At 41.7% G+C, this 17623-nt stretch overlaps 2 protein-coding genes across 3 annotated transcripts in view; both read right to left on the bottom strand.

Annotated features, from left to right (window-relative positions):
- Nucleotides 1-541: 541 nt before the first annotated feature.
- Nucleotides 542-5411, bottom strand: hemk2 (HemK methyltransferase 2, ETF1 glutamine and histone H4 lysine). The gene is made up of 6 exons (XM_086025261.1): nucleotides 3919-5411; nucleotides 3264-3350; nucleotides 3098-3188; nucleotides 2950-3033; nucleotides 2705-2846; nucleotides 542-2255 (listed from the first exon to the last, which is right to left on the bottom strand). Exons 1-6 carry the CDS (start codon nucleotides 4053-4055, stop codon nucleotides 2140-2142), a joined length of 657 nt encoding a protein of 218 aa, XP_085881387.1. The 5' UTR covers nucleotides 4056-5411; the 3' UTR covers nucleotides 542-2139.
- A 631-nt stretch (nucleotides 5412-6042) lies between these two features.
- The window catches only part of ncam2a (neural cell adhesion molecule 2a), a 239390-nt gene continuing 227809 nt past the window's right edge, over nucleotides 6043-17623 (bottom strand). Inside the window, exons 17-19 of one of the 2 annotated variants that reach the window (XR_015086058.1) lie at nucleotides 8261-8418; nucleotides 6673-6737; nucleotides 6043-6588 (exon numbers count right to left, since the gene is read on the bottom strand). Coding sequence is in view for 1 of the 2 variants with exons in the window: in XM_086025043.1 (XP_085881169.1) it covers nucleotides 8388-8418 (31 nt within the window). In the remaining variant the exon portion in view is untranslated. Of the gene's footprint in view, nucleotides 6589-6672; nucleotides 6738-8232; nucleotides 8419-17623 lie in introns of those variants that run through there. The other variant, XM_086025043.1, reaches the window with a different exon arrangement.

Raw genomic sequence — 17623 nt, 5'->3', positions numbered from 1 at the left:
AACATAATGGATGATGACATGGACGACGTTTTTGGCTGATAACATTTAATGAGCGTATGGCAGGCCTTCACTTAGCAAAAAAATGATTCAGGTAGCACTCTGGCCAAGAACCGTTCCATCAATATTTCACTATGACAGAGAGGGCATGTTAAGCTTTACAATGTCCAACTATACACTTGATGAAAATAAGTATTGATTCTGTAACTGTCCACTGTTTCAATCATCGTTGAAGAAAGACAATGTTCGCCATCATGTCACCGAAACTGTTTTCTAAAATGGGAAGTCAACCACAAAATTTTCTTGTCAATATGTTCTATGCTCCTCCACTAGTCTAAACACGGCATTCTGATTAGTTGCGTTTGTGGAATATGAGTTAAGCTGCAAAATCCACTCGTCTCAGGGGGCGGCCATTTTGCTACTTCCTGTTGACTGAAAATGACATCACAGTCGCTCAGGTAACGACCAATCACAGCTCACCTGTTTTCTGAAGCTGAGTCATGATTGGTCATTACCTGAGCAACTGTGATGTCATTTTCAGTTGACAGCAACTAGAAAAATGGTCGCACCCCGAGATGGACAAAAATGGATGGATTTTACTGCTTGACTCATATTTCACAAACACGATATTAATCAGAATGCCATGTTTTGACTAGTGGGCCTGCATAGAACATTGTAAAGAAGATTTTGGGTTTGACTTCAACCTTTAAAGGGACAGTTAGACCATAGTGACAAGGTGGACAGCAATTTCAGGGACACGTACAAAATGTTCAATGTGATTTTGAAAACGGAATGAAAACACAACGCATTTGATCATAGCTTGTATACTATAAAACCATACCTGAATCTTACAAAAGTTGTAATTTGCCCGTACATATCTGTATATAATCTTACATATTACACATGCTTTTTCGAATGGCTGCTGTCACGTGATCGGAAATCAGTTTAAAAAAAAAAAAAAAAAAGTAAACATGTTGTGGCAATTGCGTCGTGGGTGTGTTGTGCGCATGCGTGAGGAAGACCCCTTGTCTCCATCTGACATGTGTTGTGAGTCTCCTGGGCTCCCCTTTTCGACGACGTACGACGGCCGCGATCCGGGATCCAACTCCGTCCTTGGAGAAATATCCGCTGCGTGTTTCCCGACTGCCGTTAGGCGACAAAAACAGGAACGGATAACTCTAATAAAATTGACATTGGCCGTACACATTTGCGATGTACGGCGTACATGTTTGAAAAGGTCTTTCCACCTGTACAAATTACACCGAAAGCGTACAATTTTACAGTATGTAAAACCATTAATGAATGATAAATGATTCAGTCGTTTAAGGACATGTCAAAATCACGTACAAAGTACGTGAAGGGGGAAAAAAATGTCTAAAATGAAGGAAACCTATAATGAGATTTATGACTCTACTGCCATGTGTGCAAATGTTTGGCCACTTTTAATAAGACCTAAGCGTTTATGCCTAGATAGACCAATCCGACGTTGGGCAACTGTGAGCGACGCTTACCCCCTGTGATGTCGGGCAAGGCTGTCGGCACGTCATGCTGGAAAGATACACCGCAACGACAGACCCTTAAAGTAAAGTGCGCATGCGTAAGATGTAATACTCCTCCATACCATCGGCGGCGGTAGTCACTATTCCTCATGGTTAGAAAAAGCCAACCCGAAAGCTAATGGCCAGGGGTGGATTATAAAAACGTAAACAATGCATTCACCTATATTTTTCGCTTACGATTAACTCCCATGCGAAGTAAACACTCACGCTCTTGACTCGGTATTGTGAAATACTTACATTGTAAACCCTCGCTTCTGTACTTGTTAGAAGATTAAGGCAGCAAAGGCTGTTTGAACTGTTTATCCGCATTTGTCACTTCCCGTTCGTACTACGTGTGCTGATTCGCTAGCTAACAGCCACTCAGAGTGACCAAATCTCACGACGCCGATTCAACATGCTGAGTCGCCTCCTGACGAGGTCCGATGTGACGAAGGTGTTCGCTACACCAATCAGACGCCCCGACGTCGGATTGGTGTATCTAGGCCTTTGGTGTATCTAGGCCTTTTCATGATTCAGTTATATTTTCATGATGACTATGATTGTTATCAAGAAGACACTTTACAGCAACATTGACCCAGAAAGTTCACGCATGATTGCACCGATGGAAGCACAGGACTGTGAGTCTCTCGTTTCCAGCTCTGGTCGACAGGCGTGGCTTTCCCTGCAGACCGTATCCACTCAGCGTCCGGATAATCTCCTCTAGGATTTGAAGGAAACAACAACAGGTGAAATTAAATTAGATCAATCAATCGAGCAAGACTGCAGCAAAAATATGAAAGGATCAACGAAATCACAAAAATTCCTCAAAGGTGTGAATAGCAAGGTTATTTTAGTTAATGAAAACTCATGAATTAAACTAAAACAATTTCATTAAGAAACTTGGTTTCCATGCTTTTGTTACTTAACTCATAGCGGAACGTGACATTTGGTAAAAAATGCTCTCCTTTTTTTTGTTCAGATATAAAAAATACATAAATATATAAATTTACAACTATGTTTAGTTCTTCCCAACAGGTCTTCAAGTCACAAATCTATTTTAAAAAGTTGGCAACTTGACAAACATGGAAAGTGAGACCATCCTCGCTTTATTTAAGACGATACCGCCCCAATGCTCCCGTGAAGTAAGTGGTGAGAAACATGACCGGCACCTGGATCATTCTCTGCTATGGTAACCAAGTAGAACAGCCCTCGACTGGACAGCAACTGCGATACGATGGGTAGAAATCTGTCGGTGACCTCACGACCTCGCTTCCCACCGGCCCAAGCAGCTTCTATGCCCGTGCTGCCCACCTTTGATGAAACACACACACACACACACACACACACACAACCCAACACTTACTCCTCCATGATCACACGTTCATGACCTTTCAACTTTAAAAAGCAGAGCCACCTCACTGGATGGTGTGACCACATAAGGAGGGTTGAACAGGAGCACATCCACTTGTCCACTCAACCGGGGCAGCAGACTTTGCACCTAAAGCAGAGCGCAATGTTCAAGAGTTGAAGTTGAGCGTCGTACGTCTAAAGCATCGTCTGACCAGGTCTGTGGTGATGGGCTCCAGCGACACGCCGTTGCGTGATGCCGTCCTGGCCGTGCACATCGCTGCAGCGCGATTCACGTCCGTGCAACTAGGAAACACACTCTTGGTAACATGCAGGGGGGGGGGGGAAGCGACACAGAGATGTTGATGATGATCAACTCACAAATAGATCGCCGAGGGTCCGAGCAAGGACGCGAGGAACGCGGACACCACTCCTGAGCCGCTGCCGACCTCCACGCACACGCACGGCCTGCTGACAGTAGTGACATACGTGCTGTGATATACAAAGGTTTGTAATATTCATCTTGCGGGTGACACTTCAACTGAAATGCATTACTAAATGCATTATTACTTCTCTAAACCTTTGAGGGTGAACAACTGTTCAGTGTTATTTTTGTGCATCACACTAAAGCTGATTCTCCCAATTTTTTTTGGGGGGAGTAGTGCATGAGAGGCAGTCAGGGACATAAATCATTATGAGCAAGCAGACAAAGACAAAACTGAAATCTTCCGCGCATGATACTGAAATGCACTCAAAATATTCTCAAAGAAATTTCAGTGGTTTGGGTAGGAGCGATTGCGCCATATGTGTGAGAGTTTCAATAAGGTGTGGGAGTGTTTCAGTAGTGTGTGAAAACTTCTCAGTAGTACGTGTGAATGCTGCAGTTGTGTTTGTGGGCATCTCGTGTGTGAGCTTTTCAGTAGCGTAGTGTGTGATAGCGTTTCATTTTCATGTGTGAGAGTAAACCCATAAGTGTGAGCATTTAAGTTGAGTGTGAGAACCTATCAGGAGCACATGGTGAAAGAGTGTGCGTGACCTCATGAGCTGGAGCTTGCGAGCATCGTTTTCCAGCGCGTCAATGAGCAGGAAGGAATCCTCCGACGGCTCGTAAACTTGGCTGAAGTCTCCGCGTGCGGCGTGATCGTACAAAGGTGTGGGATAGTTCGCCGACATGGCGAGTTAAACGCACACTTCCCTTCTCCTCGGGTCAGTGTGTGCATGCTGTAGCACTAATCAATTTCTAATGAAACGCGACATGTTTGATATTTGCTCATAAACCATACAACGCGTCCCGGTTTACTTCCTTCTACGTCACGCGCACGACGTGATGACGTACATCTGCAACTTCGTGACTTGTGAAACGTAGCTGCCACCTTGTGGACATTTTTGAAAACTGCACTATTTGCTTGCTTTGCCTGAAATGAATTATTTTTCAGTTCAATTGATCAGAACAGTCTTTTGTCCCTGTCCCTGCTGTCAGCTGTTTGTCGAGTTGTATAAATTTAAAGTGTAGTACATAAATATTAGTATTTATTTGTCCTGCTAGCCATGTTTTTCTGCTTTAGTCTTGTACTGTCATTATAGAGGATGTTTGTTTCATTAGTCATTTTGAAATGAAAAATAAAATGAAAACGTCATATCTTTGGCACTGACAAGGGCAGCAAGATAAAAGCGGTAATGAATTTCAAATTTGAAGTGGTTATTTTATATACCTAGTGATTTTCTTTGTGGTTAAAACTTGCCAGGGTTGTTAGCAAGATTTTTCTTTGTGGTGTGTCAAATTCACAAGACATTTTCACCTTGCAGGGACTTGAAATAATGATGTAATTGTGCAGAAATGCCTGGATTAAGATTAAAAAATACATGTATAAAATTGAATACTTGTGTTTTAAAAATCATGCAAAAACGTGCAAGCTTTAGCAAAAAAATAAAAATAAAAAAATAGACTACCTTTATACAAACATTTTCTGTTCTCAACACTCATTTAACAGTAGGTGTTTGTATGCATATGCCTGGTCAATTCTGCCTTTATTTTGTGGTATGTGCAGGTGTTCACCGTGACCAGCATTTATATTTCAGTAGAATTTAATTTACACAACGTATTACAACAACACACGTGTGTTTATTATGTTGATCAAAAACTCAAGAGGACTTGTGAATGTATTCAGTTTTGGTACTAGGTAGCAGTCAAAATAATTGGCGCTATGGAGGAAAACCCCGCTGAGTCTTTATGAATCGACTTGAAAGATTGTTAGTGAGCCATCACTTGTTGTGAAAGTAGAATGTTTGAGGTTGGCCTCTTGGAGACGCTTTTGAGTCACTGTAAATTCAACAGATTAGAAAAAAAACATGTCTATGAAGCTATTAAACATCACTAGATAAGCTACAATGGCCAAAGGATGGATGATTTATTTCAATTTCGTTCTTAGTTAAATTGTTATGATTGTGTATTATTACTACAGCACATCTGCCTTTGAAGCCGAGCTCTGACCTTCGTTTGTGGAGTTTGCATGTTCGCTCTGTGCTTGCTTAGGTCAGTGACGTAGTGAGGTTCATGACTCGTGAGACACTTCTCCTCTGGAGTCGGATATAAAAATATGACCCCAAAATAGGAGATTATCTTGTATTTCAATTTTGACCTTCATTCTGACTATGTTTGAATTTTTCAATATGTTTTCAAAACTGTTGGTTATGCTTCATTATGTTGTTGAACACACTGTTCAACAACATAATAGGTAAAGTGCATTGTCTTTTTTGTTTGTTTGTTGTTGTTGTTTTTATGTGCAATGCTTCTCATCACTACCTGCCTAGTTTTTGAACAGGAAATGGGCACATTCAGATATTTTAATGATGAAATCCTTGGTAATTATTGGAACATAATGTCATCAGAAGTTATTTTGTCTTCTGTTTTACTCTCCACTTGGCTTTTATTTTGCTCCTTTTCATTTGAATTGTCCCCCCCATGTAAACATAAGTCTGTGAGTTTCTTCAGACCAAAAATAAATAGTAAAAATAAAAAGTATACTACATTGAAAATCTACTATGACAAGTACAATTTATTTATTTAAAAAAAAAAACTTAAATTGTGCCAAGGTCATGTGTTACTCCTCACCTCCGTCAAGCATTGATGGAATTGGGAGATGTCTCGGCATTCACATGGACATGTTAAATGCTTCGGTTTTCAAATGCGTCATACCGGTGCATAACATCACAACCAGTTGGTGGAAAACGCCAAAGGCAGGCCTCATTGTAGCATATTCTACATTTTCCACTTGACATTTCTAAAATGGATGGCTTCTAGCATCTTACAAACTAGGAGCCTCTCTTCTGTGTCAAAGAACTTCGACTTGAACACTGTTGACATTAGCAAGTCCCCCCGGCTGGATTAATCTCTTGTCTCTGTATGACCTAGAAGTTCCCCCTTGACAAAATCTTCACCTCATTTCAATGCTAATATGCTGTTATGGATGTGTTCAAAGCGCAGCTGCTATTTATTATGAATCAGTTTACCCACGAGGCAGCAGTTAATCCAGCCGATCCTGGCAGGGCTGCCGTGCTCCAAGAGGTCAGGTAGATAGTGTTTAAATCGACTCGCCTCGTCTTATGATTCTGAGGGAACGCCAGTATGACCTGCACGCTGTACAAAAATGTCCATTCATTCATTTGCTGCTCGGGGCCACACGGAACTTGGTATCCTAGTGATGACCTGTGATTAGAGGTGCGGTTTACCCTGCATCAAAATTTTTAGACACATTCAGCCAGAATTGGGAATAGGAAGGGTTTCGCTTACCTTCAGACTCTTAACAGGGAAAAAGTACAAAATCTTGTTCGTGTTTGGTCCAGTCATGGAGGAGCCTAGAACAGGGATGGACAACTTAAATACTGGAGGGGGCCACCATTTTTCATCAGTGCTACTGGGTGGCCACATAGGACCACGCACTCACTTCGTAACCAGATGCGTGACACAAATGATATTTTAAATATAGACAAAATACGTGCAAAATATGTGCTCTTAATAGATTTGATTTTTGATAATACTTTTTTCAATGCAAATATAAAAGATCCACTATCCTAAGCCAATAACAAAGGGTTTGAAGCGAACAACAAAATAACCCCATAGGATATTGTATTTTTTTTCCTGCATAAAAATGACCATTAAAGGATGGCATAGATCTGCTGAACAAGATAACTAAGACATCTCTGCTATCTTGTGATTACTGGTGATTACTTGCATATTTGTTGATTTTCTTTTTTTTTTTATAGAATTTTTTTTTCATGATTTGGATTTTTTTCCGCAATTTTTCTCCCCATTCCTCCCCATTTTTTCGTGGAAAACATATACTGAATTGAATGAATGTAATTCAAAGGAACTGTGTGGGGGTTTCTAAACGAAAAAGAATTCCCACAAATATATATTTTTCTTTTTTTTTTTTTCAAACATAATCAAGGGTCCACTCAGAGTGTGGTCGCTGGTTTTTGCCATTTTGTTGGATCAATATTGATTCTGGACAGCTCAGGATGCTGTTGCGTGCTGCCATATTGCGTTTTTGTACCATCTGTATCATGATTTCGAGAATTGTAATAACCCAGGGACCAAATGCATGACTCAGTGCTGTATTTCACCTGGTTAAATAAAAACATATAATTTACTATACAGAATGAGATGCATGGTTAGTTCTGTTTTGACTGAATTGAAACAGTATGAGCGATGGTGCAGCTATTACCCACAGGTAATAGGAGAGCGAAAAGAAGAACACAGACGATATGTAGCCAGCCATGACTGAAACAAAGATTTCTGCGGGGAAGAATGAATGCTAATGGTCATGTTGCTGCTACGATCTCTGTCCTCACACTAAATGTAAGGCAACACCAAATTCCAACAGCTAGACACAAGCTCGGCAGCAGCTTTGCAGCCTTGCCCATGAATACAAATCCCATCACTTGCCACTTTCAATTACCCATTGAAAAAAATGCTTGTGTGGAAGAATTCACAAGGATGGCTCTGACATGTTTTATTAGCAGCTAGTGCATGACATAGAGCGTACGCACGAGAGCGGCTGTTTATTTCAGGCATGAATTTTTCATGCAGATCCCATTGAGTAGTTAACCTTTGTCAATATTTTGGGTTTTTCTTCCTTTTCCTTTTGGCATGGAAATAGTTCTAGTGACATTCACCTCTATTTTGCTGCTACCCAGCCTGTCGTGGCTGTCGCTTGATTATCAAAGCTGTGACTGAAAGGTGTTCATTAGCTTAAGACTCCAGCGGCACGCAACCTGCTATTAGCTGATGACGCCCGCAGTTCAACTGTCACCAAAGCTGCGTGTCACCAGAACAACATAGCAGAACGACATTTTTTCTTTGCTGCGACAGCACTCACCAGGTCCTCTGCAGGTGACTGCAAAACAACTTTCACAAACAAATACAAGGTCAAGGTGACAAGAATGACGCATTGCTCTGACGTGACGTTTGGGAGCCATCGGTCATTTTGTTAGCTCGGACAGCTGTTAGCAAGGCTGGCACCTGGGATTTGGGGCCCTGTAAACAAACAAAAACAAACAACTCACTTTGGAATCCCTCCATGTAAAAATACGGGCCCTTAGAATCGTCATTAATTCACAAATTCACCTAGTTGCAATGATTTGTGTGGAGCTGGCACACACTTTCTTCATTTACATAGTGACATCGCGCATGGAGGGCCATACCAAGGCAAGTAAATCCTTCATCATTGACAAGAGAAGTTCCACATCTCTTGCCGCCCTTTTGCTTAAACATGAAGTGTCCGCTTCGATCTCTTTCTCATCATGTTCTCCTCTCATAGTTCTGAAGTTATTCGGCCTTCAATGAGCAGACTCTGGGAGCCTTTGTTTATTTGTGTGTGTGCGTGCTCGCAGGGATTGTTTTTGAGATCCTCCAATCTCCAACCAATTTCTATGCAAATGCTATGACCCGATTTAGAGTCCCGTAAGCTGACTGCGTTTGCCGCCTGTGTAGCATACAGGCAACATAAAACGTCACAGATGCTGGTAATTCTCGTCGAGTTTCATGTTTGTGTTCAGTAAAAACTGAAGGCCACACTGCCAACAGAGGGCACCGATATTAAGCGTGGGGCTGTCTCGGAGCATTTGGCTATTCAAAACAGGACAGAAGCTTGAGAGATAAAATGTCTGAAAGCCCAAAAGTGTCACCCAGGCAACAAATATCAAAACAACAGACGAATAAGACACCTATGAATTTTTATAGGGATTAAAAAATGATTAAGGATGTGCTTGCAGTTGATAGATTTGATTTGATTTGATTACATGGAACTCTGTTAGTCTTTCTGTGTGGCAAATGTTATCTCTGGTGTAGGAGAAATTCCTTCCGTTGCATATATGTACCAAATAGATATCCTTCATCTGGAGTCCTCACTCTTATTCTCTAAAGCCTGCGACCTGCCTGTGCCAAAGTCGGACTGTTTTACCATTACAGTCGGCAGTTGAGCTAATGACTAATTTCATGTCGCTTCATTGACTTCAAGCTTACACAAGAAACACAGAAGCAAAAGCCCCAAATGCTTTGCACTAAGCACTCACATCTTACTGTGAGACACTCGAGCCGGTCGCTGCGGAGTGTTGCCACTCTCAGCCATTTAGTCCAATTGTCAAAATCAAATCAGTAATTCATTTCCCCAGCTGGACCTCTTCAGTGAAGAGAACCAACACAGGAGCCAAGGAAAAGGGAATGTTTACGGGGTTGTATCTTTAATTAGTTCCCAACTCGGGAAGCTTTGTGCTCCCCAGGTATGAGTAAATTGTTTTATTTGGAGTCTAAGCGAGATCCTGCTTGTCCCCAAACTCTCTAAAAGAATGTTGTGACCCTCTGCCTGCTGTCGTGAGCACGATTATGAAGCCGGAAGCATTTTAGTTGAATACAATAAAGTGGCGGTTGCCAAGTGACCAGATTTGAGCGGACACAATGTCTTCACTGTGTGCACTCAAGTGGGAAACATCAGAGGGATTACTTCCTGAATTGAATTGTTTCAAACAAATACGCGTATTACAAGTTAGATGAAAAAAATGATCTAATATGCTCCGCATATTTGATGGCAGAGCTATTCCTATAATGGTGTTTTTCTCTGAATTCATTACACACTTTGCATCTTTGCGCTGCCAAACGAAGTCCTCATAATGAAAACGGGAAGTTTAAAAGGATTGCAGGCCATGCAAAATTATGTTTTATTTTTACATTGGATGCCTCTGCAGTATCAAACTCAGTTGACTTGGGATCATCTTCTGTATCTCGGTATTCTAGGCTGTATTTAAGTAGAGTGCGGATCCCTCCCAAGGCAAAACAATTAATTTCCTCCCTGCGTACTAATTAAATTTCATTTCTATAGCATATTTAACACAGTGGATCCACAGCTTCCTGACAGGCAGGACATAACAGGTGAGGCTGGGGGGGACAAAATCCTCAACAGTAAGTCAACACGCACCACCAGCACTGGGGCCCCTCAAGGACGCGTCCTCTCTCCGCTGCTCTTCTCCCTCTACACCAGGGGTCCCCAAACTTTTTCCTGTGAGGGCCACATAACCTTTCCCTTCTCTGTTGGGGTCCAGGGGGAGTTTGTAACAGACAAATTGTGACGATCACAAGGATGCCTAGACATAATTATTTATTGGAAGGCCTGTCACGCTAACAAATTTGGGGGGTGGGGGGTGGGTGGGATGATATATTATGCAGAAATTATCAAAATAAATGATAGTATCATTTGTTTGTTGTTGTTTTTTAATTAATGTACATCCTTCTAAAGTGTAATTATTTTTCAATTCTCAAGGATATGGAACAATTGCATTGACATGTAGAACAACAAAATGTCTGGATGAATAAATACAAATGAATTTAAATAGATAAAAACAATTGTGTTTTTTTTTAACAACAACACAAATCAATAAACATGAACATATACACCACATACACTACTATCTGTAGTGGCAGATTGAAATTATCTCTATGAATAAATCAATCACATAATTATTTACTTACCATAAACATATCACTTACCATAGCTGCCCTTCAACGAGCCGTTTGTATTCCAACAAGTACTAACGACACAGTGCAATGTCATAGCGTTTGCTATCCATCCATCCATTTTCTCAACCACTTTTCCTCACCAAGGCCGCAAGCGTGCAATGAAGTTGTCATTAGTTGTAGTCTACGCATTACTGGACATCATAATCTGGCCATGAAATGTCACTTTGTGTTACAGATCTGGCGTCTGAGGTTGAGAGGCGCCTCAGCAATGGAGTTTGAGTGGTTACCTCACCACTGTTCACTTTATCTCTGCTCTGATGACTCTCTACATTGTTGCAGAGCTGTCATTGGATAGTACTTTTGCACAACGGTACCCTTGCATTACGGAAAGATTTTCTATACTTACTGTATGTGCAGAGGTGGGTTACCGTCTGTCATTTGCCAGTCTGTCATTTTTCATGACGAACTGAATGCCGTCTGTCAATCAGTCAGTCCGTCATTTACTTCCATCAGTTAAGTCCGTCAGAGGTCCAGGGGGGCCCCCCAAAATATGTCAGAAAACCGGGAGCCTACCACTGACAAACTATCGGGCCGTCACTGCCGGACGCGGTTAGTGAAGATTATATTGACGGATGAAAAACGGTGTCCCATCATTCGTCAATCGTCAGTGGCGGAATGCCCACCTCTGCTTGTATGTCATTTCTTTCTTTATCGTAGTTGCTTGTGACTGAAATACTAGTGTACCATACATGGAGACAAATTCCTTGCGTGTTTTACATACATATACACATATGTAAAACATATACATATACAGGGGTGCACATAACTGGTATGCAGGTACGCATGCGCAACAGAAATCACTGATGCGTACCGTCATTTGCGTCACGACGCGCATTTGCATACCTGTACACACTAGTGGTGCAGTGCAACGAATCATCTTTGATTGATCAAGCATCGGTTCAGGATGGGCACGATCCGCAGAATGGTTGGTGAAAATACTGTGCGCGTTCACAATAAGGCAACGTGATTAGTCCGCATTCAGCAGAGGAAGTTGAAAACCCTTATGGGTCACGTAAGTCGCATGCATGGGAACATTTCGCACACATACTCAACGAACGCACTGCCTCCACAAAGGTTAACTTCAAAGTAAAGCTTACCAAATAATAAATTGAGTCATTAATGCCAATGCAATAGCCTTAGTGAACTTTTACTTTGAAGTTGGCCCGCGTGGTGGCGTAACAGCTAACTTGACGTCAGTTTTCGACGTATCGGCAGTTTTAACGCTTGCTACCAACACCAACACAATGCTGTCTCGAAATCATATTCAGTCGCTAATTTAGGACACGAACAAACCGCTAGTTAATTACGCTGTCATTGTATGATACGGCACAAATATCCGGCGTCAGTGGCTAGCAGCTGTTATCATTTGCTGGTAGTTCAACAGCTACTGCTTTTTTTTTTTAAACTTATTTTTCCTATATTGTGTACCTAGATTGCGTTGTAATGTGTTGCCCATGCTTTAAGAAAGGTGCCTTGAATTGCACTTCAAGTCTTTTTCATTAGGAAAAAATAAATAAAATTAAACGTTTTCTTCACTTAATTTATAACAACATGTTTGCCTAAACATTCAGCTCAAAATGTCTGGCAGCATACCTTGAAATGTATACAGTGTACCACTTACAAAATTGCGTTAAATTGTGTTCTTATTAGACATTAGGATTTTTATTTTTTATGGGCAAAATCGTTTTATGAAATAAATGAAGACAAAGTTTTCAGTTTTTTTTTTTTTGCTCATACAAAAAATGATCCTCAAAATCTATGACCGATCCGAACCGTGACTTATGTTATCCGTTGGAGTACCAAAGACAATCTCCCGATACTCATGCGAGTACCGCTTGAAAAAAATTATATGCACCCCTGTACATATACATCTGACGATCAATCATCTACTGTACATCACAGAGAACTCCTGATTCTAGATAAACTGGAACTGAAAACATTTGAATACACTGAACATACAGTAATTCACAGCGCCACAGAGTATATCAAAACCCACAAAATGACTTTTGCTCCAATTCCAATTGCAATTGCTGCCAACACACAGATAATACAAAAAGTACACCAACATTAAAACTAGGTGATCGTCAGAAACCTGACATCAAAACATGTTACATGTTGTAAATATGTTACAGAAAAATGAAAACGCAATTGAAAAGAGATTTGCGACACGAATAAAATCAGCGCTAGTTAATTTTATTTTAGCACACAGGTAATTTTAAGCCTAAGTAAGTCTCAATAGAACCTGTATAAATATGGTCCCAAATTGTCCAATCTTGACCTCTGAAACGTGCAAAAGAGCCTTATGTAAGGCGCTACGCCCATATTTGGACTTCCTGAATGGAGCGGTCGGCGTGTCGCCTGCGCCCTGCAGCGTCTCGTCAGTGGTGAGTGTATACGACGAAATTTAAGGACAGAAGCGCTTTAAAAGGACGAGGACGGATGGGGTCGGAGGATGATCATTTTTATGAATAAGGAGAGAGTGATGAGGACGGAAGTGTACCCAGGTCACGGACGGACCGGCAAAAAAGTGTAAAATGCCCAGCTCTGGCGCGTAGTGCGCTGAGAGGGTGAGAGAAGTACGCAATTGCGCACGGGCGCAGCTTAGAAGGAACATTGTGTGGGTGGAAGCCAGAGGCCGCAGAAACACTCCAGTCCAAAAAGTCAAGGACATGCAAGACAAGCTCCACAAATAAAGTCATTGAATACCTTAATGAATTTGCTCCTTTGGTAATAACCACCACCTCAGACAAAAGAAATAATCAATGCAGCATTGTAAAATGAAGCGATGGAACACTTAAACGGGGCCAATGCCAAAGAGTGCAGGCCAGTGGGAGACAGTGGGGAGTGCGTCAAGGCCTTTTCACACCGCACTTGCTCAGTGTAAAAAGGACCGTGAGGCAGCGCATAAGCAAAAGGATTCAAACTGATTCAAACTGGTTCAAACTTGCCCATATTTGCAAGTGCTGATGTGGGAGCCTACCAGGAAATAATCAGGCAAGCTTTTCCCTCTGGTTTCCGAACAGAAGTAGCCTGCACCTTGGCATTCTTGCAAAAGAAAGCCTTGGCTTTGCTCATTTGAACTCATTGAGGCCGGGAGCGCATAACCGCGTTTCTAAAACTACACCCGGGAGCGCTGTTGCGTATTTCTACCTTTACAGCCTGGAAAGCGGATACGTCATGTTTTTTCTTGATCAATTCCTGGTCTCTTTGCCAATGAAATGTATCAGAATATACACGTTCCAGTGTCGTGAACCCTTACAGGATGTTCCGGAATTTTTTCGAGCAGTGATGAGGGACGCAGACGATCGCGGGAGATCTGAAATAAGTAACGCAATGAAAAACATGACGCGCTTGTGAACTTGGAACCAATGGAACCAGTCGAATGGTATGGTTAAAGAGGAAGTCAACGCAAACATTTTTATGAATAAGAATATGTTCTATGCAAGCCCACTAGTTGAAACAGGGCATTCTGATAAATATTTGTGGAATAAGTGTTAATCCACTCATTTTTAGCTGTCTTTGGGGGGCGGCCATTTTCTCTTCTGTCGACTGAAAATGACGTCACAACTGCTCACAATGACCAATCACGGCTCAGATTTAGAAAACAGGTCAGCAGTGATTGGTCGTGGTGAGCAGTTGTGATGTTATTTTCAGTCGACAGAAGACAAAATGGCACCCCCAGAGATGGCTAAAAACTAGTCCATTTTGCTGTTTAACTTATATTCCACAAACGAAAAATTGATCAGAATGTCGTGTTTCAATTAGTGGGCCTGCTGGGAACATATTCTTGAAAAAAATGTGTTTGGGTTGACTTCCACTTTTAGATATATGTTTGTTGACAATGGCGATATCGACGGCTTTGAAACAGAATAGAGAATGGTCTTCTGATCCGACCTGAAATTTTCGGCTCTTTTCCGGTGTCTATTATATTTAGTGTTTTATGTTAATTTATTGATTCCATTTTGTTGTATTATGGCTATTTTTGTTGTTTGTATGTAAAGTGCTTTGTTACAGCTCTAGCTGTTATGAGATGAATTATTTTGTAGGTGTTGAATGTTTGGGAAGACATCAGGTTTTAGAGGGTGATTCTAAAGTCGCCCGTAGCTTTTAGAGGGATGTTTCGACAGATGCTTTAGGCCTTAATGGGTTAAGGAGGAGGATGGGGAGGAGAGGAGCAGCAGAAAAAAAAGGGGAATGGGTGCATCCTTTACTGATGGCTCTGCAGAACCTTGGAGAGTTTAGTCATGCCGTTTACTGTACAAGTCCGGCAAAATAGCACTCATCAGAAATCGCTCTGCCGGCCCCTCTCCTATTGCAGGAATTTCCTGACGTCACCGCAATGCACCGCAATTTGAATTTGAAGCGCACTGCAGTCGCGGCAAACATGTTCTTTGGTCCCGCCCCCTCAGGACCTACACAATGACCAGGTTCGTCAACGGCGCACGACATGCTGCTAAGTGCAGTGTGAAAAAGGCCTTCATTGTTTTTTGGCTTTTTGTACGACTTGTCCGATCTACCAATCGGAACATTTCCACCAAGTTTTTTTTTTTTTTTAACTCACATTGCTGGTTTACAGTACAACTAGGAGCACATGAGCGAAAGCACAAACAAGTTGTTTGCAGCACACCACGGCGGTGCTGACAGCGGCGTGGCAAGCCACAGTGAAAATTCAACTCAGTAGAACGTGCCCCCTCTGGGTTGCCCCAAGTTAGCCACCCCTGTATGAAGCATGAAAGAGGTTGTTGACACTGTGACGCTCCAGTGATCCAACACGGGGGAAGTCCACGCTTGGCCAGGTGCCGCCGGTCTCTGCGTGTCGATGGGGATTTAGTGGGAATACTGCTGGGGGGGGGGGGGGGGGGGTCGGTGTAAGCAGCATGACTTTCACTGTTGACCCATGACCCGCGCCGAGGGACAATATGAAAACATAGAGCTAAAAGACTGGCCGCCAAGCGCAAGTAGCACATTGGGAGCATCTGATCGTGAACTCCATTATCGTGAGTGCGGAGTGAAATAGGAGGAGGAGGCGATTGCGAATGGCTCGACATGATGGCGGCCATTATGAGCGGGGATGGAGTGGCTGGACAACAGTTCATACAATGTTCAAGCACCTCCATCGAACAAGCGACACAGAGTGAACCCATGACCTCTCTCCCTTCATCCAACCATTTACTACCATTTATCCTCTTCAGGGTCATGGGTGAGCTTGAGCACACCTGACTTTGGCTGGACCCGTTGTCAGTCAATCACAGGGCACAAAACACGCAACCACTTCACATTCACACTGATAGGCAGCTTAGTGTTCACTGCATGCTCTGGAATTTCTTGTAGACCCTCATTTGTGGGAGAAGTCAAACAAGGGAAAAAGAAAAATGTCAGGAATTGATGCCTACCTGAAAACTTGCCTAAATTGATAGTTTATACCGTAATACCACAAATGATTGTATCCCAAAAACATTTTAATATCATTTCAGACTCATCTCACATGACTGTAAAAAAAATGGCTTCTAGATCATTTGATGTCTTGAAAATGTATCAGAAGTGTGAACACTGGCACATTTGGTGCCTTCGCAACCTGTAAAATATAAACCGTGAATACAGACTCTCCACTTCCAGCAACAACCCAGGCTATACACCCCTACACACACAAAACACAGATAAGTGAGTTTTTCAGAGACCTGCTGAGGATGGGTTTCACAGAAAAAAGGGGAACATTTGAATTCAGGAATAGCGAATGGCAAATCGGCAAGTAGATACAACATACTGAAATGTCCAAAATCGAGATTGAAATCCAGAATCTTTGACTGTAAAAAATTCCAATACACAACCCAAACAGTATTAAATTGCGCAGGGGGCCACAAGTAATTGCTTCTGTGAAAAGAATAACTATACAGAACTAAACACTAATGACTTTTACCGACGGCCTACACACAAGGCAAGGTTGACTGAACAAACATCAGTACTCACAATATCACGTTTGGCCCTCTTGTGAACTTGCGAACTGGGAGCCTATGCAATTATTGCAACGCAGATGTGTAACGCTTGGTAGGCGCAGACAGACGAGAAATGTAATTACTGGATGTTCAAAAAAAAGAAAAAAAAACTGTCACAAACACAAGCTCATGAAAAGGAGACAGCCAAAATTGTCTTGCAAGTTGATGAAGTGGCATCGAACGCCATGAAGTAACATATTGATGGGTATAAATTAGCGCTGTTCGATTTTGCCTAAGAAAATCCCGATTAATTTCTCTCAAACCCAATCTTAAAATTATAATTTCTTTGTAAAATAAAAATAATGAAAAATGAAGTGTATTGAATGTCTTTTATTTAAACTTAATTTTTCTTTCTTCGAACTCAAAATGCCAGTCAATTTAACTTAATACACACAGAACAATCCATTGGGATTAACATCATTTTACTTACACAATAGATTTCAGATCTGTTCTTAATCAAACCAATAATGAAAGAAGAAAGTGCATATACCATCTGAAACGAAATGATAAACATGAGAGAAGGCAGACAGTCAAGTCTGTAAACCAAACCGTCTGTCATTTTGCCAACCAGCTAGTGACGAGCCTTTCACCTTTCTCCCTGGTCTTACTTAAACATAAATCAATGATTAGTGCAAAACTGTCACTCAATAATACAATGCACTGTCAAGCTTAAGTAC

This window comes from Filicampus tigris, chromosome 1 (genome assembly GCF_054856515.1).
Source record: "Filicampus tigris isolate MCC_2025a chromosome 1, RoL_Ftig_1.0, whole genome shotgun sequence".
In the NCBI taxonomy this organism is placed as follows: Eukaryota; Metazoa; Chordata; class Actinopteri; order Syngnathiformes; family Syngnathidae; genus Filicampus; species Filicampus tigris.
This window is presented reverse-complemented; position numbering and strand designations above follow the sequence as displayed.